Genomic DNA, 20,096 nt, shown 5'->3' on the forward strand with positions numbered 1-20,096 from the left:
CACAGGGTGGCATAGAAAAACTCCTACCTGCTCACCACAGTCCCGCGGCATCCTCCAACAATCCCCGTCCAGCTTCTCCATTGCATCCTCGGCTTTATCGGTACGCTGGGAAGGCATGGTCTGGCGGGAAATTTAAAAGCAGATTACATTGTAATCTGCTTTTAGCATATTGATCAGAGTGATAAAGTTATAAAAAATAATAAATACAAAAGTTTATCTATTATTGTAATGTTGTTTGAACAAATTTCAGTGTTTTTGACTTGATTCAAATATTACAATAAATTTATTAGTATTATAATATTTCATTATTTTTTATAATTATTATTTAAAATTATTTATTATATTATAATTTATGATTTGTGTTTCAAACTTTATCATACCTGGGAGCTATTCCTAAGAATTACAGTCCTACAATATTAAACACCAAATTTTCATACAAAACAATGTTCAATATAAAAAAATGGACATAATCAGACCGCCAATGAAGGTTAATGGATATTTTCACACAGGCATAGTCCAGGATGACAATACCAAGATTCATTGGGCTCAGATTGTGAAAGATTGGTCCAGGGAACATGAGACATCATTTTCCTCTATGGGTTGGCACCACCAGAGGTCTAACTCTCCCATCATCAATACAAGATCTTAAAAATGTAATGGTCGGAAATAAATGTTGGGATATTGCATACTCCTATCGAAATGATTACATGGTGAATGTGTGCTGTAATCACAGCTAAAGACAGTCCAACTAATTATAGAGTGTGACTATTTTTTTGGCCAGGCAGTGAGGGTCCTCAGCCTTCACCTAAGCCCCAGGTATCACTGGAATAATTAAAGTGGTTGGAATCCCTGTTTGTACAAGTGTTTGCTTGTAGTGCGGTTATAAGGTCCCTTCATGGAGCTTCCCAGGGTGGCCTTCTGCTCAAACCATTTACCATTTGTGAAATATTGGTCTTCCTAATGGTGCCTGATGGTGCCTAATGGTGCCTGACAAGGACTGTGGGGGCTCTGATTCATTGATCAGCTCACGGTTAAGTGAAGTATTATTATTATTACTAATATCATTAGTTGTATTATCTTTGGTCTTAGAAAAGAAATACAAAAAATTTGGGTTTTTTTCTCACTCATTATGGGTTTATTTCATTCCAATCAAAAGCTACGTACACACGGCAGATTTTTATCGCCCGATGATCGGCATCGGCCAATTATCGGGCGAAAATCTTCCGTGTGTACAGTCGGTGTCGTCCATCGTCCAGACGACCGACCTGCCGGATCCACGGACGATGGACGACAGCCGATCGTAATGAAAGGGAAGGGGAGAGCGCGCAGCAGGGTGCCGCTCCGTCGCTCTCCCCTCTCCATAGAGCATGAACGGTGCTGTATGTACAGCATCGTTCATGCATCTTGCAGCCCCTTGTCGTTGGAAAGGATTGTGAAAGATCCTTTCCAACGACAAAAATTGCAAGTGTGTACGCAGCTTAAGACCAAACAAGAAATGATAGTTATCAAAGTCAAACGATTTGATGCCATTAAATATAACAGGTAAAGAAAATACAACGTTTAGGTCATACCTAAAAGAACATGTGAGAAATAAACAAAATAAAATATTGTATTTGGGGAGTGGGGTGACTGTATATAATGGTGGAAACAATACTGAAGTGTACGGCTCGGTAATGGTAGCCTAATACATTGTAACACTACACTGACGTCACGCTGCGCCTACCTTGTTTTCCTGTCTCTAGTACAGTTCGTGAATTTAGTGCAACTAAAAGGTGAAAATTGTCATTCAGAATATATATATATATATATATATATATATATATATTTACTAAAATATTGTTTTGTTTTGTTATTAACACATAAAAATTGTAAATAATGTCCAAAGTTTCTGTGGACCACCAAATTTTTTTTGCAGACCACTGGTTAGCACTGTTATATACTTTATATTGTTTATCATTTATGGGATTGGACATTCATTATACCCGATTCAGTCTAAACTCATGGCATTTACATGTATATTCTGACATTTCTGTTGATTGAGGTTTTTTTATTTGTTGCTGACACAGGAGCATTTTGTAAGCCTGGCTGTGTCCATGCATCATCTCTGTTGTCAGCAAATAGACTAAATAGAATATTTGTACTGCAAACTTATCTGCTAGTGATGTGTTATGGTGTAGCTTGCTGCTAGCAGAGAGTATTCTATCAACAGTATAGAAAGATTTTATTTCTTCCAGTTACAAGTTTTCATCTTTATTCATATTAAGGTAATATTAATTAAAACTAGAATTAAGTTAAAGCCGCTAAAGCTACAGATGACATGTAACATGTAGATGTAAACGGCTTTACCTTCCATGCAGTTACACTTCAGATTCACTCACCCCTGATGGGTAGCACAGTCTTAAGCCAGACCTTACTTTCCTTCACTGCAGTAAAGCAATACAACCTGGACAAGGACTAAGCCTTTGACTAGATAGTGATGGAGCAGCAGCAGTTTTGAGAACATAAATACACATGTGAATATTTTCTACAGAAAAAAGCAATTGCAGGTGATGGGTGATTTTTGAAAAAAGACTATAAGATGACTTCCCTGGCAGTTGGTAAAAATTGTCCAATAATCTCATGAATGAACAAGTAACGTGATTATTCTTATTGTATTGATGTGTATGTGGAGAAGAATAATTGCTAAATATTTTCACAATATTATTATTAATACTGCTCTGATCTCCTGTTCCGGCAGAAAGGAACGTCCTGCAAGCAAAGAGACTGGCCGCAGGGCATTTAAATTGGAATTGAACACCCTTTGTATATTCATCTTTCCCGCGGGTTGCTTAACTTTTTCCATGTAATTGCAGATGAACTCCCGCCTCACGTCAGACAGTCATCTCTTCTTTAGTGCTGTTTCCCTGAACACTGATACTTCCACACAACAAGGATTAGAAGCTGCAGCAGGTATCTTGAGCTAACCTCATTTTCTGTCTGATGGACTACAGGCATCATTCAGCCAACTTTCCTATCGGTTCTGTTCTGGCCCTCCACTTTTAACTAGTTGTTTTCTGCCCTGTCAGTCTTTAAATTTCGGTATTATGTGGTTTTAATCTAGAAGGTTTTGCATGCAAATGCTGTCCATCCTGAAATGCCTATGCACTGATACAGTGTGTGAGAAGCAGTGCTGTGAGCTGAAAAATCTTACTTCCTTGACAAAGTTTACCCTCATTCATATTGATTATTTCACATTTTTCTAAACCCAATACACTTAATAAAGTTGGAAAGCAGTTCAGTAACTCATAGTATTTTAGGGTCATAGCTCCTGTGCTCACATAGCACAGACACAATACGAAGGTGCCATTTGTTTTATTGTGCTGTCACAGTAGCAGAGGGGAACTGATTACACATGGTAGGCAAGCTAAGCAGAGACTTTGGATTCACCCCTCCGACTCTCAAGGATGGATCTTTTGCAGCCTTCGCAATGAGGTCACAAAGACTGAGAAGAGGGATTAAGCACAGGTCAATTAAAAAATTAGGAAGGGACCCTAAACAAGTGGAGAGGGACGATTGAGGGTACTTTTAAGGTGCTGAGTAGAGTTTAGCTTTAAATGTTACAATTAGGTCCCTCGATGCTTATCTGAGATACCTTGCTTTAGGTGTACTCTGCCTCTGTTGCAGAAGCTTTTATGAAGTATATTGCAACCAACTTCAATTTGAGCCCCTGCCTCACAAGAGTTCTTCCCACATCATCATATCATTGCTGTATTCAATGGCTGCCCGAAAGAGCTCCATGCACAAAATTTTAACGGCATAAGGAAGAATAAAGCAGAAGTTGCTACAAAGGAGCAAATCACACCACAGGTTAATATCTTTGCATTAATTGCCCTTGTGTGTGCCGTGCAGTTCTTCCTCCAAAATGAGAAAAAGCAACCACAGGTCCAGAAGCGTCATGCAGCTTCAAGAAACTGCGCCACAATCTACCACAGCTGCAACACAAATGCAACATTCCACAACCACATACATTGTGTGGTTCCCACACGTTCCTATACATTTGAATGGAAGCATTTGGTTGCATGGTTGACAATGCAATTCAGTGCTATGACTGAAGAAAACTGAAATGGGCCTAAGGGCAACCTGAAGGGCATTTTTCTTTTCTTGTATATCTTGTGAATGTATCCTTTGTATCTCTTCTTAGCTACATCACATAATCTGAGCTAGCAAATGATAAACTAGCAAACTAGCATTTCAAAAGCAAAGGAAGGCTACACATTTCTTTTTCTGATTTTTGCTATGATTACATGTAGCAAAAATCCCTTTCAACCTATAATAGAGAGTTTAATATTAAATTAGCATTTAAAGCATAGTAATGTCATCCAGCTGCAGAATGTCTGGATATAGCCATGGTGAGGAATGAATGTGTCCAAGTGCCTAAGAGGTCTGTGTAGATGAAGCGATGGTAGAGGATGTGGTTAATGGCCATTTGGCGGAATGGTGAATGAATGGTTAATGAATGTAACTGATGGGGTAGTGGCAGGGAGGGATTTCTTCACAGTGGACCTATTGTGACTGAGAGCTGATGATTGTCAGCAAGGAGCCTCCCTCTGTGATACAGTCTATTCTATTCAGTCCATAGACTGCTCTGCTGCAGGTGTGTATGGTAAGGAAGGCTGCTTGTGCTGCTACTATGCATTGGATGCGCTGTGCCCAGCATGCTGACAATTGATCAGGCCCTACACTTGCTGCTTATTCAGGCTCCTGGGGAAATGGCTATACAGCATACGCATTGGAGATAGCCTTCTTTACATCCCAATTTTAATGATGCTATCAACAGCTGGTGTGAATGCATGCATGTGATTGGGAGTAGAGTAAAATAGGAACTTGCTGAATGATGTCATTATTGTCCCTATTTAGGGTATTTTAGTTCTTCATGATCAGGAGGGCTGGCAATGTTAGAAAATGACTATGCCTTACGTAAGTGATGCTGTGTCCTAATTCTTGGATGCATGGGCATATAATGCAAAGTCCATGTACTATAGGACGAAGCTGTGTCATATTTAGAGCTTGGGCATGATGGAAGTTACTTGTGTAATGTTGTATTTATTTCATGCTATACCCAGACCAGGATTCAGATTTTATAATATGATCATCAGGAATGATACATTTTAGATGATTTTGTTGTCATTGATGGACTAAGGGTGTTCAGGTAGGCTTGGGCTGCTCAGACATACACCATCCCCTTGTTATAAGACATTGCAAGTGCTGTTTTCTATTTATTGCATATTTAAGTAGTGCATGCATCGAAAAGCCGCGTACACAAGCAGTTTAATCCAGCAGTATTTGTAGTTTTGTTTGCAGCAATATTTAGGCATGAGGCCAGTCTTTGAGCAATTCATTAAGAAAAAAAATCATATCCACTCAGGGTGCAAACTTGCTGTTTTATGATGGTGGATTCAGGACTACCAGGGGCCAAGAGCAATGGTGAAATAAGTGAGCATTTGTATCACAGCAGTAGTAAGATTCAGCTTTCGGGAAAATTCTTATTTAACATTTTTGCGATGTGTGTAGGGTGACAAATCAGCATTAGGTGCTTTTCTTAGTTTTCATCTCAATGGTTTCAATGGTTTGTTTGTTTTTATTGCTAGAAATTTCTTTACACAGCTTACCAGCACAGTTTACCTTGATTGCACGTGTTATATACTTTTCTCATCTGCAAAATGAATTTGTCAAACCCTCAAAGAATGATATTCACTTACTGACCCCCTTACCTTAATGTATACCTCTGCACACCCATAGTAGGGAATCTAACTATGACAATCAAAATCTGGCATGCTCCAGGCAGCATTAGGGGTAAATAAAAGGGTATGCTATATGTTGTTACCACAACAAGCACAGTGTTCTCCCTAGCCCCTTTAAGTGGGGCGCACCACCCGGCACTTTTCAGTAATCACTCGACTGTTTTTGGGTGGTTACTGAAGAGTTGGGTCACAATACAGGGGCCACCACCTGCCTACAATTTCTTACCACCTGGCATGAAAACATTTTATGGTTAAACACTGAAGCATGTTTATTATCATCCTGACCCAGCCACAGGTTTGCTTTATCCTCATACTAACCTCTAAATTTAATCTAGCCCTCAACACTAACCTCAATCTTCAGGTGACATTTTTAGTATCATTGGGAAATACAATACAAATACAACATTTAGGTAATAAATATTCTCTGTCCAATACTAATATTAACACAGTCATGCCACAAATGTCAGCAAATTTAAATTTGTATTTTAGGCCATATTAATTAAATTGATGTACAGTCATGTGACATAGAAAGTATACCCTCCTTCAATCTAAGGTTTTATGTATCAGGACATAATAAAAATCATCTGGTTCTTAGCAGGTCTTAAAATGGGAGAAATAAAACACAAGATGAACAACACATGACATATTATACTATATCATCATTTATTTAACAAAGACTAAGTCAAAACCCAAAAGCAGTGTGTAAAGAGTTAGGTACACCCTTACCTTACATAGGAAGTAAGGGTAAGTAGCAGTAAGATGCTTTCTTTAAATGCACTGATCATCAGTTAGTATGATCACCTTTATAAAAGCAGATGTTTTGGCAGTCAGTTGGTATGCAGCAATCAGGTGTATGCTAACACAATGCCAAGGGGGAAAGACATTAACAATGATTTTAGAGAAGCAATTGTTGCTGCCAATCAATCTGAGAAAATGTATAAGGCCAGTTTCAAACAATTTGAAATTCATCATTCAATTACTCACAAGTGGAAAATGTTCAGGACAGTTGCCAATCCTCCCAGGAGTGAACGTCCCAGCAAAAGCACCACAAGGTCAGACTTTGCAATGCTCAGAGAAATCAAGCAACCCAAGACCTTTATTTCAGACTCCACAGGCTTCGTTTAGCATTTTACATGACAGAACAATTAGAAAATGACTGAACAAGTATGGCTTGTTTTGAAAGGGCTGCCAGGAGAAATCTTCTCTTTAAAAAGAATATGGCACCATGTCTTGATGCAATGTTTCATCTGAACAAACCACAAGACTTCTGGAACAATGTCCTTTGGACGGGCAAAACCAAAGTGGTTGCCAGATGTTTAGCCATAATGTAGAGGGATGCATTTATGCAAACACAGTACATCAACAAAAACACCTCATCTGACCAACTGTGAAGCACAGTGGTGGTGGATGACCTTGCAATCATTGCGGTGACCATAAACTCCTCTGTATACTCAAAGATTCTATAGTCAAATGTGAGGCCTCTGTGTGACCGCTAAAGGCTGTCCAAAATTGGTTCATGTAACAGGACAATAATCCTAAAGAAACCAGAAAATCTACAACAGAATGGCTAAACATGAAAGTCAAATGGGACAAGAGCTGTGGAGGGATTTTAAGGCATAGCACAGGAGCTTAGAATCAAACTTCAAATCTCTCCACAGTTCTTGTCCCACTTACTTTTCTAACCTAGTAAAAGAAATTATCCCCTAGCCGCTCTCTTGACTTCTCCAATGACCTACTAATGATTTCCTAACTCATAACCTCATCACACCTACGGCTCCAAACTTTTCGAGAGCTGCCCCAACTCCCTAAAATGATCTTCCTTGTCCTATTCGGCTTGCTCCTACCTTCTGCTCATTTAAAAGAGAACTCAAACTCCATCTTTTCAAACTCTCCTACCTGTGTTTTTCTGTCTTCTAACCCTCACTACTTCCCACCACTACGTATCTCGTCTCCTATTGTGTGTTACTTCCCACCTCTTGGATTGTAAGCGCTTCAGGTCAGAGTCCTTCCCTCCTCTTGTGTTATTGTTTGTATCTGTCATACAGCATTTGCAACCCCTATTTAATGTACAACACTGCGTAATATGTTGGCACTTTATAAAATACTAGTTAATAATTATAATTAACATTATAATAATAATATAACATTATATTATTAATAATAATAACAAAATTAAAATAATCAAGGAGTTGCAATTGCCTAGATCTCAACCTGATTGAAATGCTGTAGGGGGACGTAAAGAGCTTTGCATAAATGAATGCCCACAAATCTCACAAAACTGAAGCAATGTTGTAAAGAAGAGTGGTCCAAAATTCCTCCATAACAATACGACAGACAGATAAAGTCATACAGAAAAGATTATTACAAGTTGCTGCTAAACCTGATTGTACAAGCTTTTGAACCATGGGGTGTTCTTAGTTGTTCACCCATGGCTTCTCTATTTTGATATAATTTTTGTACAATAAATAGTGACACAGTGGAATGTGTTGTATATTTTACATTCATGATTAGATTTAAGTAACTTTAGAACCAGCTAAGGAACAGATGATTTTTTATTTTTTATCATGTCCTGTTATGTAAAGCCTTAGACCTGAAAAAGGGTGTACTTTCTATGTCACATGACTGTACATCAGTTCAATAACTTATACTTTACATACTTTAGTTTATATCAGGGGTCGGCCAACTACAGCCTTTAGGCCAGATACGGCCTAGCCGGTAGTTCGTTCAGGCCTAACCCCCCCTTGGCGGATCCGGCCTATTGCCAGGAGCCGCGGGTTGCCAGCCGGTACTGTCAGGGGGCGTTAGGAACTAGCTCCAGTGCCGCCTCCTTGCTGTTGCTCCCCTATTTACTAAAGGGCCGGCATTGATACTTCTGTGGCCACGGTAAATAGTGAACGCTCCATGAACGTAAATCCCTCTCCTTCGCAATGCATAAGGAGGAGAGGGATTTCACTTCAGGGGCCGTTCTCTGGTGGTGGGAGGAGACATTAGGACGGGACTCAGAGTCCGGCCTAGTGTCCTCCCGCCCACTCCTAAAATGGCCTAGTGGTCATAAAAGTTTGCCGACCCATGGTGTATATACTTTACTTTATACAGTTTATATTGTTATTTGCCTGTATTATAGCCTTAAAATGGTGGGAAGTCTGTGATCCCCAAATGGTTTAGAATGTGTTACCTAGAGGTTATGACCTAATTGTGGTGGTTCTACTTCAGTCCTTTGTTTCCACTGGCTAGCAGATAATAAACATTCAGAAACAACCAGCAACAAATCATATTATTTTATTATTTTACTGATTTGCTATTAGTTACAGTTTGCACTGTTTTATTGAATAATAACATAAGAAGTGCAGGCCACAAGCCTCTTCCTACAGAATTTGATTGCCAACTGAATAATGTGTATACAGCTTATTCTCTTCCAGAAACAAGCTGCACTTATTTATGTAAAGCGAATTATACTAATGTACTTCCCTTGGACATAACTCAAATATTATCTCAGGGGCCTCCTCAGATCTCCATATGTCTGCCTCTTTTTAAAGTGACTGTGCCTCTAGAACAAAATACAAAAATGGAATGGGTAAATCACCTAAAAAGCCTGCATATATATGGCCGAACGAGGACATGCAGTGCTTTGCCCTCAAAAAGGCATTCCTTCAGACATATCTGCTGTCAAGGAGTTTTGGAGGTGCCCTTTATACCTGCATATTTTACAGTGAGCAGTACTGGACCAACCCCAATTATTCTCAAATAGGTGCCATGGGTGTAGCGTATCACCCTAAAAAGTGTTTCATAGATGCAAGGAAGCACTAACCGCATCACAACCTCTGGCCAGTCAGAAAAATAATAAAGCTTTCCAAGGCTAGAGAGGATACACTTTCATCCGTAAACCTGTGAGATTCAGAAAACCTGGAATGAATCTGGTCCGGGATTAAAATGATTTGCTAAAAATTAGCAAATGACCTTTAAGAAATCCATTCCAGGTTTTCTAGATCACCCAGGTTCACTGATGAAGGTTTATTCTCTCCAGCCTCGGGGAGCTTTAAAAAATCAGGCCCACATCCGGCCTAAAGGTTTACATAACAAAGTACATGTTAGTAAATAGGGTGAATCTGTGCTTACTTTGGCCAAAATGCTTCCTCAGTCGTACTAATGAAACTGTACCAATACTGTACAATTATGCCAATATGAAAGAACTCTGGGCATAGGGAATCGGTGATCTGCCAGTCTAGCCATAGCTTTCTATGGAGCCAAGCTATCCTGTAAAATGCAGTAGCTTGACAACTGGCAAAACTACAGGCAAATAATTATAAAAGTAATTATACAAGTAATATGGAATATGGCATTATATAAGTAAACTGGCAAAACTACAGGCAAATATCTATATAAGTAATTATAAAAGTAATATGGAAAAAGTACAATGCTTTCTTCTTTCAATTCTAGGGTTTTAAGTAACGGGACATGATAAAAAAAATGTGTAGGGGAAATTTTTGCTTTTAAGAAGACTTGCCAGTAGCATTCAGGGGTGATTCACTAACGGAGTTAGGATTCCTTACACATTCATTTCTGTGGCTACAATACCTAATAGGACTAGTTTTAACAAACAAATCAGCAATGGAACATGTTACATTATTATGTTCACACAATGAAATCCAAAGTAAGGGGTGGTTGGATTATGTCAGTTTTTTTGTTTTTTTTTACAGTGCTCCTGTTAGGGAGATTTATCTTGATTTCTAGTCCTCAAAATACCAGCGTAAGTAATATGAAATGGCCAAGGAACATCTAGAGCAGGGGTCGACAAACTCCGGCCTTTAGGTCAGATATGGCCTAGCCGGTAGTTCCTTCCGGCCTAACACCCACTGGCTGATCCGGCTCAATGCCAGGTTCAGGCCAGCAGATTGGTCAGGGGGCGTTGGGAACTACCGGAGCCAGAGCTCCGGTGCCGCCTCCCTGCAGTTACTCCCCTTTTTACCGCGGCCGGTGTTGATACTTCCACCGGCGCGGTGAATAGGGAAAGCTCCCTGAAGGGAAATCCCTCTCCCCATTATTGTAGAAAGGGAAAAGTGATGTACCTTCTGCAATAATCCCTCCTACCTGCCTGATCGCTCCCAGCAATCCCGGCTTCCCATGCATGTGCTGGAAGACACATGGGAGTTGCCTCGTACCTGGCCCGGTCAATCAAGATGGCCAAAGATTGTCTACAAGAAGAGAGGAAAGAAGAAGATAGGGACAGGTGAGTATAGCAGGTTTAGTTCTGCTTTAACATACATCAATGCAATGCATTGACATGCATTTCCAATATTTATTGCATCACCATGCCTCTTCATAACAATGGCAGGGCATGAAAATGCATGATTGTAACAATATCAAATGCATACAGAGGAGAGGGATTTCACTTCAGGGGGCGTTCCCTGGTGGTGGGTGGAGCCAATAGGGTGGGACTCAGAGTCCGGTCTAGTGTGCTCCCACTCACCCTGGAAATGGCCTTTTGGCCATGAAAGTTTGCCGACTCCTGATCTTGAGGAACTCTTAGGGTTCCATAGACCCTGGCTGAGAAACATTGCCTAATATCATTGAAGAAGGACAAACTAGAAGGTAAGTTTGCCATATTGTGCAATTACGGTAAGTCCCCCAGGGGCACCAAATAACTTTGGTTGCTAAACAAAGAAGCTGAAAGTTCTTCCACTTTGGGGAAAATGTTTGTAAGCAAACGTTTCATGGACTACTTTTCTGTACAGTGCATGTAAATACAAACATCAACTGAAAATATTGCACTGATTTTATAAAAGCTACTCTGCAGAGAGTCAGATTTTTTACTCTATTCACAATATTACCAACCATACATTTTACCCATTGAGGGGATTTTATGAACCTCGCTTATTTAAATGCAAAATCACATATTAAAAGTGGCAAACGTAATGTTATCACTGAATTCACCAAAGAGGAAATGTTTTAGGTGTAATTAACATCTAGGATTTCCCTCCTAAGGTATTAATATTATATGAGGCTTTTTCTGTGCGTAAAAATTCAAGAACTCCAAGCAGTCCAAGCTATTAGGTTACAATACCATAGCTGAAAAAATATCCTCCTTCCCAGGCAATACCAGCCTGACACATTGAGTGTATGGACCAGTATCCCCACTATGCTAATATCAACTTGCATGGTTTTCAACATTAAGGGTATCCTAAAGCAAGGGTGCCATAACTGATGTGCATTGAGCTCTTTTAAAGGAACCTGTCATGGAAGAAATATGGAGGCTTTCTTTAATGGCCTCTTTTAAAATGTTAGTTTCTTGGCTGTCATGTTGACTTCCTTTGTCATTGGCCTGGAACAATTATAGAAATAAAAAAAACTCTGGGTCTGATTTTGAAAAGTTTTAAAGCTGTACACAATATCAAATGAATGCCAGCAAATGCAGTGCCATGTATTACAAAGCTGATGTGTGAAAAAAATTAAAACAGGAGGATGTGGGTTGTCTGTGTTTGACGCTACAGGTGAAGGAGACATTCACTGAAAGAGGGGGGCACACACTATCTGTTCATCAGGTTCTTGGTGGGTTGCATGTAACCTCCTATGCCCACCCATGCACCCACCCCTCCATACTGGAGGTGCCAAAGACTCTAGTGACCATGAGCATTTGGTATTTTTGTGTATAGGCAGGGGGTCTTCTTTTTGGGGACATATCTCAATGTTCCACTTAATGATGATGGTCATGCCAGCTGCTTTCAGCATGGAGAGGGTGTGTATGCTTTTTTGTATGTGATTGGGTTAGAGATTATCAACCCCCATACCTGTTGTGCCATATTGGTATTATACAAATAAAGCAGAGATATGAGAATAATTTATTTAAGGAATTATTCACCATTTGACCTTCAGGCTGGATAAGCATTAGATGCTCTGTAGTGTATTACATCATTTATTTACCCAATGCACATGAAAGTATCACCTTGGTATGAAATGGGCCTATTGGAAACAATACATTCCAGCTTGTCTTTGCATTGGACTTGCACTAAGCAATGGAGCCCAATGGAATGGTGTAAATATGTCCTGAGAATCTGCATTTGTGCTTTCAGTCGCTTGGAATTATAAATGATGTTTTATGGCAGAACAGTGCACACATTTCTCCCTTTGTATCTCTAAGATTTCTGAATTCTATCCTTGTTACAGTGATTAAAGCATTGCCGATCTACTGAAAACCATGTCATCCATCAAGCGTTTGGTGTATGCAGTCATCCAATTCTTAAGAGAGCAGAGTCAGCGGGATGTTTACACGGCAGATGAACAAGAAAGTTTAGAAGGTAAATAATTAACATGGTCAGTTCAGTTTCAGAGCCATACCGGAGCATGCAAAAAACACTTAAACCTTATAGTAAAAGGTTATTGTTACTGAGAACATGATGACGGCTCCGTAATAATGGCTTCCTGAAGGGTTCATGCATTAAATAAAACTGCTTGTTGACATGCTTATAGATTTGTTATATCTGCATTGTAAAAAATTATCTTAAATGGACGTGTATGAACAAACGCAATTACCAAAATTGTATATAAACTTTCAATAGTAATTTTGTTTAATTAATGGATTTTTAATTATTCTTTATTAAAATATTACCTGGATATCCTGCCTGTCTCTGCTGTTATAGAGTGAAAACAATTTGTCCTTGTCTGCGAGTTCTGTCCTAATTTGACCCTGTCACACAGGCTTCAGATAATATGTGCTGAATGTCAGATTCACTGATTTCAAAATAAATGTTTTTGGGTTTGGTTTACATCTACTTTAAGCTGTAAAGGTTACAAATAGAAAATGCTTTATGTGAAGTATGTACAGGTTATTATTAAGGGATGGCTTGCTTTTCCTTTAACAGGACACAGTGCTCATTTATACTTTGCCATTTTCAACTTTTAAGAATCCACAATTAGGCAGGTCATTATTGTAGAAAGGGAAAAGTGATGTACCTTCTGCAATAATCCCTCCTACCTGCCTGATCGCTCCCAGCAATCCCGGCTTCCCATGCACGTGCTGGAAGACACATGGGAGTTGCCTCGTACCTGGCCCGGTCAATCAAGATGGTCAAAGATTGTCTACAAGAAGAGAGGAAAGAATAAGATAGGGACAGGTGAGTATAGCAGGTTTAGTTCTGCTTTACCATACATCAATGCAATGCATTGACATGCATTTCCAAAATTTATTGCATCACCATGCCTCTTCATAACAATGGCAGAGGATGAAAATGCATGATTGTAACTCGTACAAACGCAGATGGTGAGTGTGTTTTTTTATAGCAGCAATTTCTGTTTGACTGACCACACTTTATCATCTGATTGTACAATGTCTGTACATTTTCCTTTTGATTTACCAGAAAATGTGAGGTCCTATCCAAACAACCCATTTAATTGACATAATGGGCCTGATTTATTAAAGCTCCCCAAGACAAGAGAAGATACACTTTCATTATTAAACTTGTGTGATCCAGCAAACCTGGAATGGACCTAGTCCAGGGTTGAAAACATTTGCTAACAAATAGGAAATAACTTTTAAGAAATCTATTCCAGGTTTGCTGGATCACCCAAGTTACTGATGGAAGTGTATCCTCTCCAGCCTTGGAGAGGTTTAATAACGTAGACCCATTGTCAGGTAGTTCTTTGTACTACAGAACTGTAGCTAAATTCAAAGGAGAATGCACATCCAGAGTGTAATTTGTGTTGCCAGAATATCCTGGATCTTAAGATATGTGACTAATGTAAACACAGTGTGCATGTAGGGGGTGAGCATGACCAATGGTAACCACCAAAAGTATTTGTTTTATTTAAAACTTATAAAATGTCCAAATCAATTTCTTTTCACTATACTTGATGAAGCTGTGCAATTTCAAAGAGAGGTTATGCATTGAGCAAGATCTAACTATTGGGCTTAATGTTCAATTTTCAAAGTGAGTTTTCATTTAACTTATTGGGGCTGATTTATTAAAGCTCTCCAAGACTGGAGAAGATACACTTTCATCAGTGAAGACGGGTGATCCAGCAAACCTGGAATGGAAAGCTTAAAAGTCATTTACTATTTGTTAGCAAATGTTTTCAACCCTGGACCAGATCCATTTGAGATTTTGTGGATCAACTAGCTTTACTGATAAAAGTGTTTTGTCTCCAGCCTTGGAGAGATTTATTAAATAAGGTCCAATGAATGAGGCGAAGTTATGCTAATTTTAAATATATACATTTGCAAGTGAAATGCGCATTTGAAAGCAAAGATTCATTCTACATGTTTCAGTACAATTTATATATTTAATATATTTTTGTACAATTTATATATCTATTTATATCGTGTGTGTTGCATCCACAAAATCCAACTGTTAACCTGTGGCCATTTAAAGTCATTTTTAATTGATTTTAAAAAATGGACATTTTTCTGATAGGGTTGTAGCATGTGTAGTATAATTTTCTTTTGTTTTGACTCAATATTTTCATGATATGTGGAAAAGAAATCATTCAAAGAAAAAATGAAAATGTGGGGTATTACAGGACCTGACAATTCCCTGTCCACCTCACTGCTGCCAGATCCTATTCTAGCCGATCTTGCGCCTCTGCAGCATCTATATTCAAGTAGAGGTTACAGGCTTGGCTTCCTAACACATTGCTGAGTTCTCCTTTTTTTTTGCCCTACTGCAAAGGTGACCTCATTTATCATACAGTGCACTCTATTTATATATATCTGACTGATTATACATAACATGCTTGCTGAGATGTAAATCATTTTATAACTAAATTCCTGGCAGCAAGAAACTGGTAGCTGAAGTGCAGAAATTCTATAAATTACCCTCACAGTGGGTTTCCCACCCCTTGCACTGCAAGGATAAAATGTTCATTTTTGTTTAGTGGAGACATAAAGTCATAGACCTGCAATGGTGGTCTATTAGACTGGCATTGTAATAGAGGACACTCAGGGCCCATTTAAAACATAGAGCATTGAAAAAAAGAGAAGCCAACTTTATGCAAACATTTCTCAAAAGCCACATAGGGTATGCATTCACCATGTGTGCAACAAATGCTGTTGAAAACCTCAGTATTACCCTGTAAAAGAGGCATTATTACTGTGCTGCACATATATGCAGAGAAATAGAAAGGACCCAACAGATTCTCCCACTACATGAGCCTGAAACATCAACCGAAGTGAGCAGATACAAGATCAGTCCCTTCCACAAGAGTAGCAGTGACAAGTCTTAATGCAGGAAGGCAAAGCTTTCATGATGGATCACTGCACAGATCTGTTTATAGAAATATTGATTGATGAGATAATATCGATTAAAACTAACATTAAGAAATAATTTGCATAGTGTATGCCTACCTTTACGCAACAACCTTGTCCTTCTAGTCACGGAGTGACCAACCTTAAGGTATGTGACTTGTGATTCCACTAATAAAGCCACGGCAGACCTGTCAGCTGACCACATGGAACATCTGTTGTTATTGGTTAGAAACAAATGGATAATCAAATGGCTTTTTGGAGTAGCTGGAAATCCTTTGGTTAATACTTTGCCAACCAAATTGATATTCGGTGAACACACTTCCCACAATCAGATCACAACATAAAGGACATTTCACAATGGGTAATAAGTAAATAGTACAGTAGTAATAAAAAACTAACAGCATACATACTAGGTCTGATTTATTAATGCACTCCAAAACTGGAGAAGATATCTTTCATCAGGGAAACTGGGTGATCCCGCAAACCTGGAATAAATTGGGTCCAGGATTCAAAATATTTGCTAGCAATAGACTTTGAAGAAATCCATTCCAGGTTTTGCTGGATCACCCAGCTTCGATGATGAAAGACTTCCTCTCCAGTATTGGAGTGCTTTAATAAACCAGGCCCATTGACTTATAATAAACCTGTGTAAGGCTGTATTACAGAAACCTTTTTTTCCTCTGTTTTAGTTGCAGTGCAATGTTTGGAGACTGTTTTTAAAATCAGTCCAGGCGACGTACATCTTTCTACCCCAAACTCCTTGGAAGAACTATTTTCACAAGCACATTTTAAGGTAATTTTTGAATGTTTGAATACTGCTGTGCATTGTCAGTTTATACTAATATTATACTATTTATACTATTACCATGAAGTACATTAGGTAGTGCTGTATATCATATCAAGCCTGGAGTGTCAATCTAGAAAGTCTGGCATTAGCCTGGAAACTCTATGTAAGGTCTGAGCTCCTGTTGTCTGTATGGCATCAGTTAACCTGTTCATAATAGGAAAAAGCATACCAGATTCCACTTTGTCTATTTCTACCACCCCGTAATCAAAGTATAAGGTAAAGATACTAAATTTATTTTGTATTATTTGTTGGATTATCATGCTTTATGTACTAGAGTTGCTTTATGTTCATTCTGTCTGTGCTAGCCAAAATTTCGCAGTGTAATTTTAATTATAATTATGTTACAACGTGTTTATAAATTGATGCAGACACTTTAGTAAAGAGGGCAGGGGTCATGTTAGGTGACTGGACTTTAATAAACGTCAGTCAGCATATCAATGGATTGTCACCCCACAATTTACAGACTTACATTATTGGGCAAGTGCAGTGTGCTGTCTGCATTTAAGATCAATTTTAGAGGCGCTGGGCTCTATTTATAAAACAAGGAATCTCACATATGTATATATAATGCTTTTTAGAAATGTTTTCCAACACAGTCAGCATTTACCCATGCCAGTGTTTCTCAACCAAGGTTGCGTGGAACCCTATGGTTTCTCTAGCTAGGGGTGCCCTGATCACTGACCACCACACTAATGTACTGAGAGCTGAGGATATAGTAATTATAGTAGGGGTTACCAGAAAACCTGAAAGTTATTTTAAGGGTTCCCCCATGTTGAAAAGGTTGAGAAAAGCTAATCCGGACTAAGTCATACAGTTTCTGTGTGGCCAACTTCATTCCTTGCTTCAGAGTGAACAAAGGTTGGAAAAGTGATTGCAGCTAAAGCTAGCTAGGGTTAAAGCTGCACTGATCTGCAACTGTATGCCTCAGTGTAGGCAAAACCAAAATATCCAACAGGATTGGAACAAAATCTCATTGATTTCCAAACTGAGATAATCATTGCTTAGTAGCTCAGTGAAGAGATTGCAAGCTGTGATTTCTGATTTAAAAAAGCAGACATAAATAGCTCTGACTTTACCCGCCATACCTTAAGTGTCATAGAAAATGTGGCTAAGAGGTTCTAAGCATCATTTTCACTAGAGGAAAAATAAGCATCCCAAAGTACCGTAGTAATAATATAGAAATACAAATAAATCACTTAGTGTTTATTTTCCAAACTTTTTAAAAAAATTGTCTTATACCTGTGCTTTACTATAATTATATTTATGTGTATATATGTATAGTGTGTGTATATATATATATATATATATATATATTCACAAGTCACTTTATTGGGTACACCTGTTCAACTTCTTGTTAACACAAATATTTTTTATAATATTTATATTATTATTATCTAGTATTTATATAGAGCTGACATATTAGGCAGCGTTTTACAAAAGCCATAGTCATATCATTACCTGTCCCTCAAAGGGGCTCACAATCTAATGTCCATACCATAGTCATTTTGGGAAAAGTCAAGTAGCCTAACTGTTTTTGGAATGGGGGAGAAAACCGGAGTACCTGGAGGAAACCCAAGCAAACATGGGGAGAACCTGCAAACTCCATGCAGATAGTGTCCTGACCTAACCTCTGAGCCACCGTGCTGCCATGTAGCAATGCCATGCATGCCATGTAGGGTATATAGAGAACGCTCTGAAAAAGGGAAACATTTTCCAGTGAGCAACTGTCCTCCAGGCAAAAATGCCTTGTTGATTCCAGAGATCAAAGGAGAATGGACAGACTGGTTTAAGCTGATAGAAAGACAACAGTAGCTCAAATGACCACCCATTTGTCTTATGCAGAAGTTGAACCTACAGCAACAGGAGACCACCAGGTACCACTCCTGCCAGCTAAGAACAGGCACCTGAGGCTACAGTTGTTGTTGTCCAACCCTTTATGATTGCAATGTACCTATTTTCTGATAGCTACGTCTAGGAGATTAATGGGCCACAAAATTTAACTCATCTTAAATTGGTTTCTTGAACATGACAATTTTCAAAGTCAACGTCAATGCTTCAATGGGCCTCCTCTTTTCCTTAAGCCTTTACAGGGAACATCAAAAGCCCTCAAACCCCAGGAGATGTCTTGCTTTCACCTTGCTGGCCCCAGATCAGTCCCAGGGCCCTTCAGCCTGACAGCGTCCCCCCTGCCCCCAACTCTTCTGGCATTTATTCCTTTTTACTACCTCTCTCATTGGGTGCCAACTCCAATAAATAAGTAGTGAAGAAATAAGTTTACCTAATTATTTGTCCCCCTCTCACTAAGGCCAGTAACCCTACCTAGTGACAGGAGATAGCCAAACAAGAGTCACTTAACTTGCAGAATTCTAATCCAAGTTCTAATCCAACAACCTAACATCAAAACCCCAAATGTTCTAGAGGGTTTTAGATAGGAAGACGTACTCCCTTTTTCACGCTTTTGATAAAGTTGCTATTGTTGTCTGTGTTTCTGCTGGGGAGATTTACCCCTTTATTTGTCCTGCTGACTACTAAGACAACAAGTTAGAGGAAACCCAACATTTTAGTTGTCATCAAAACAATGAGCGAGGGAAAATCCTTCCTGGGATGAAAAATGTGTCCACTTTGAAAAGTATTTCTTCTCATTATCTGTTGAGTCTTTGAGACAGAAAATGAAGGTAAATCTTTCTAGTGGAGTGCAAAAAGCAAGATATACCCTAATAGGGGTGTTATTATTTCCTTGCACTTTATAAAAATTAAAATAAAAGTTGGCTGGACATACACTTTGAATAATTACTGAGTAAAATATGTTAAATATTTACTTTACCTAGAGCTTGATAGATTCCATTTATTATGGTCACATCTGAAGATATCATTTTTTCCCATTATGTATCTATTCAGCTTAACAAAGTCAGGGAGATAATACTGATATTCAGTTTTTTATTGAAATTACCGAATTGTCTAATACTGTTCCTTAATCCTTTGTTAAATACAGTCGAAGCTATGGACCTAAGTTACATCAGAGTCCTTTCCTTCGTATTAGGACTGTGTCTTCAAATTGGGACCTAACCTTTATATCAGAAACACCCCTTCAAAACAGAGTCTTCCACTTTACATCAGGATGCCCCCCTCCTTTAACATTAAACTCCCCAATTACCACAGCTTCCCCTTTTACATCAATTTCTCCAATTTCACACCTTTACATCAGAATCCTACATTCACATCAGGAGCCCCCAGC

At 38.8% G+C, this 20,096-nt stretch overlaps 1 protein-coding gene across 2 annotated transcripts in view; it reads left to right on the forward strand.

The window, feature by feature from the left end:
• The first annotated feature begins 4,558 nt into the window (after positions 1 to 4,558).
• SGTB (small glutamine rich tetratricopeptide repeat co-chaperone beta) overlaps positions 4,559 to 20,096 on the forward strand; it is a 28,732-nt gene continuing 13,194 nt past the window's right edge. Inside the window, exons 1-3 of one of the 2 annotated variants that reach the window (XM_072416353.1) lie at positions 4,559 to 4,633; positions 12,942 to 13,072; positions 16,704 to 16,807. In XM_072416353.1, coding sequence (XP_072272454.1) covers positions 12,973 to 13,072; positions 16,704 to 16,807 — 204 coding nt within the window. In that variant the 5' untranslated portion in view covers positions 4,559 to 4,633; positions 12,942 to 12,972. Of the gene's footprint in view, positions 4,643 to 12,941; positions 13,073 to 16,703; positions 16,808 to 20,096 lie in introns of both variants that reach the window. The other variant, XM_072416354.1, reaches the window with a different exon arrangement.

This window comes from Pyxicephalus adspersus, chromosome 6 (genome assembly GCF_032062135.1).
Source record: "Pyxicephalus adspersus chromosome 6, UCB_Pads_2.0, whole genome shotgun sequence".
NCBI lineage: Eukaryota > Metazoa > Chordata > Amphibia > Anura > Pyxicephalidae > Pyxicephalus > Pyxicephalus adspersus.